The sequence below is a fragment of the Agelaius tricolor genome, unplaced genomic scaffold, assembly GCF_023055355.1.
Source record: "Agelaius tricolor isolate 1412-34295 unplaced genomic scaffold, bAgeTri1.0.p SCAF_67, whole genome shotgun sequence".
In the NCBI taxonomy this organism is placed as follows: domain Eukaryota; kingdom Metazoa; phylum Chordata; class Aves; order Passeriformes; family Icteridae; genus Agelaius; species Agelaius tricolor.
Window position 1 is genome coordinate 199134 of NW_027269327.1, and position 3658 is coordinate 202791.

General features: G+C 47.9%; 1 protein-coding gene across 1 annotated transcript; it reads left to right on the top strand.

Annotated features, from left to right (window-relative positions):
* The first annotated feature begins 306 nt into the window (after positions 1-306).
* Positions 307-2759, top strand: FANCF (FA complementation group F). Its single transcript, XM_071417115.1, has one exon. The coding sequence runs from the start codon at positions 392-394 to the stop codon at positions 1565-1567; it is 1176 nt and encodes a 391-aa protein (XP_071273216.1). The 5' UTR covers positions 307-391; the 3' UTR covers positions 1568-2759.
* The last annotated feature ends 899 nt before the right edge of the window (positions 2760-3658 follow it).

Below are 3658 nucleotides of genomic sequence, written 5' to 3' on the forward strand. Positions count from 1 at the left end.
CAGCACAGACCGGCCGGCCGCGAGAGGTGATTGTCCTGCTCTGCTGTGTCCTCCCTCGCATCCTGTGTGTGCTTTGGGTGACACGATATAATAAAGAAATAAAGCAACTGCAGAATAGCTTTAGGAGGAGGGCAACGAAGATGGCGAAGGGCATAGAGCAAAATGATTAAAAAAAAAAAAAAAAAAGTCGCGGTCGGTTTTTATCATTTTGATTCAATTTCCCGCTCCGGGTTGGGTGATCGGCCGGAAGTCTAGTGACGACTCTGTTACCAGCAGCTCGATCCGTACCGACTGACATCCCGCCCGGCCAATAGAGCTGCAAACGCCGTCCCTCGGGCTGGGCTCGGCCCCGGCGGGACCGCGCTCAAACCGGCAGCGCCAAGCCTGGCCCATGGAGGCTGTACTGGGGCAGGTGGAGCAGCTGCCGGCGCTCCTGGCCGTGTCCCGCTCCGCGCTGGTGCGGGACTGGGACTCCCTCACGCTGGATAGGGCTCTGGAGTGGGCCCGCTATTTCCAGCACCTCTATGACCGGTTCCGTGCCCGTCCCCAGCTCCGGGAGGCCCTCGGGCGGCGGCTGCGCCGGTCCCAGCCGTGCCCTCTGCTCGGCTTCCCCGCGCTGGGCCGCTGCCCGCAGCTGCTGGGGCTGGCGCTGCTGGAGAACCGCGCTCTGCCGCCCGCCGCCTGCCGCCGCCTGGTCCGCAGCCTCCTGCAGCCTCCCGGCGCGGGGCCTGCCTCCGACCCCCGCGGCCTGGAGCTGCTGGCCCGCCGCAAGGCCGCTGCCCGCCTGCTGGCCTTGCCCCGCCATGCCCGCGGGCCGGAGCCGCAGCTGCAGGCGGAGGCGCGGCTGCTGCTGAGCCGGCTGCGGCAGGAGGCCCGGGAGGCCGCGGGGCAGCAGCGCTGGCTGTGCGGGGCTCAGGAGGGGCAGGAGGCCCGGGAGGCCGCGGGGCAGCTGCGTTGGCTGTGCGGGGCTCTGGAGCTGCTGCCCCAGCCCCGCGCCTTCGGGGTGGTGGCGGCGGCGCTGGCTCTGCTCAAGCAGGGCCGTGGCGCTGAGCAGGCCGGAGACGGGGATGGGGATAGGGATGGGAGCAGCAGCCCAGACGGGTATCAGGAGAGTGCTGCAGGAGAGGAGTGCACCGCCGGGCTCCTGCTTTCCTGGCTGCTGGGCAACCAGGAACGATTTTCTGCCTTCTGCCTTTGCATCCCAAGTTCCCATCTTGCCTTCCTAGCTGGTCACTATTCCCAGTTATGCAGATCTTATTTGGACCTCTTAACCGGCTGGGGAAGGCACTTGCACTATGACCCTTTGCAGGGACAGTGGGTTAAAAGTTGCCTTGACAAAGCTGAATTGTCCTGGGAGGAGTTAAGGGAGCGCTTCATCTGCCTCTGTCAGGGATCCACGCCGCTCAAAGAGCAGACCCAAGCTGCTCTGGAACTCCTGAGGACACAAGATGGAGACTTCAGAGTCTGTGGCCTAAGTGTGTGGACTGACTTACTGATGGAAGTGGGCTACTCATGCATGGACACAAAAGCAACGGGGAAACTTACAAAATCAAGTCCATCTGCTTAACTTAATTTGGTGTGAAAGGCAAGACAACTACTCCTCACTTCCTTGAAAACCAAATGCTACTGTGACTGCTGATCACAATGATTCTGACTCATCTGGTTCTGAAATCTTTCAGGGAGGCCTGGTGTTTTCTTATTGTTATGCTGTCATTTCTGGTCAACACAGAAAATTTCTTCCTTTTCAGTACTTGCTGATTAATTATCTAATAAAATGAAGAAAATCCATTCTGTTTCAAATACAGAATAGTTTTCTGTTTAGAAAATATGACAATTCTGATATGGTCACAGTAGTAATTTTTCTAAATGTTGGAGGCTGAGCAAAAGTTGAAAGGGAGGGTGGAGTTTCAAATGTGAAAAACACAAATTCAGGGTTCCTTTAATAGTGATTGTCTTCATTGGGCTGTCTGCTCTGGTGGCCACATCATGTCAATGCTTCCATAGCTCTTGCACATGATTCAGCCCCAGGGTCAGTGAAGAAAGTGAGAGGAGGCCAACTGGAAAGCGTCTTGAAAAGTTCTAAAATAAAGGTCTTTACTCGCTGCTATATTATTTGATAATATCTGGGTATTTCCTAAGAAAAGTGAGGTAAAATGTAGGATATTCTGTGTGGCTTTCTTTCCATTTCCATAGTTTATGACATGATTCATTGCTTTGTGAAGCAGAAGAGTGAACAGCAAACTTTTTTATTACATGTAATATATATTATATAAAACTATGTCTATATATTTATACAAAATATTAAATAATTGTATGTGTAAAATATGTGATATATACAGTATATATAATATTCCCCCCTTTGTTATTTTATGTCTTATCTGTTTCTGTTAGGAAAACTTGAACAGGGTTGTTTCTACCATTCCACTTTCATTGAAATGAGTACTGTAATGCAGAAGTAATGTGTGTATTCAGCTCTGTAAACTAGTATTACCAAAGGTGAGCACTGTAAAAAGAGAATAGTCAAGGAAGATGAGGCAAATGTGTGGAACTACTGCCAAAAGAGTTACTCATTAATCTTTTGTATGGAGGACCTGTCAGAGTTCCTGTTGACCATATTCCTACAGTTTCAAGATCAATTGAGACATCTCTTTCTTTTGTTGCAAAAGCCTTGTAGGAGGGGTTAGAAGATTCTTCACTTATACTTATCAGTTTAAAGAAAGCAAACAAGTAATTAAATGTATAAGCTGTATTGAAGCTAATTAGAGTAGTAGTCTGCCTTATGACAGGAAATAGTGTACATAACCATGGCAGATATTTCTGAACGGCAGAGCTGAAGTGGGAAGAATGAAGTGGTTTTTGAAATGGAAGCAATTAGTACAAGGATTGAATATTGTTTATCTGGGGAGAGAAGTGATGCTTATTTGAACTTGTATGGAAGTAATTACGGACATAAACAAGTTCCTATTCTTCACCTATTCTAAAACAGGAGAGATACTTAGGGGTAACAGCCTTTATGTATAGTTAGAAGGACATCCTACTAATCTATCAAAAATACAACTTCTCTTTGCATTCCTTGCTATGTTACATCAGTGAGACAAGTTATGGAGATGTGGATGAACATACTCTAAAACTACAGCTGTGGCAGTTGTCTTGCTCTGTCTGAAATGGAGTTGTTGCCCCTTCTGGAGCTTGTGGTCAGTCTTAAAAGACACCAATGTCAGTGGACCTCCTGACTGAGTCAGTATTTCTGTGGTATCAAAAAAAGAAATCTGTCTAAAAAACGGTCTGAAATCTGTCAGTGTTTAAAACTGCTTAGAAGTGTAAAGCATGAAGTTTGAATTTATGTTGTCTAGCCACAGTTCCCTGTGTTACGTAGTTTTGGCATTTGGTGTGGAAACTCTGCACTTGAGCTTGCTCTTAACGCTTTTAACAGGCATAAGATTTTTTGTCTGTTAGAATACTTTCTGCTATCAGAGGCTCCTGATGAATAATATATCCAAAGATGCTAGACAAAGTTATTTGCTTCTCCCCAGATATCCATTAAGGGTGATTAAAAAATATTGCAATAACCTTGCAAATGTTGTAGTATCAAACCAAACTTCAGCTGTCAAAACCTACTGTTCCCAGGTTACTGAATCTATGGGACAAATTTCAATGA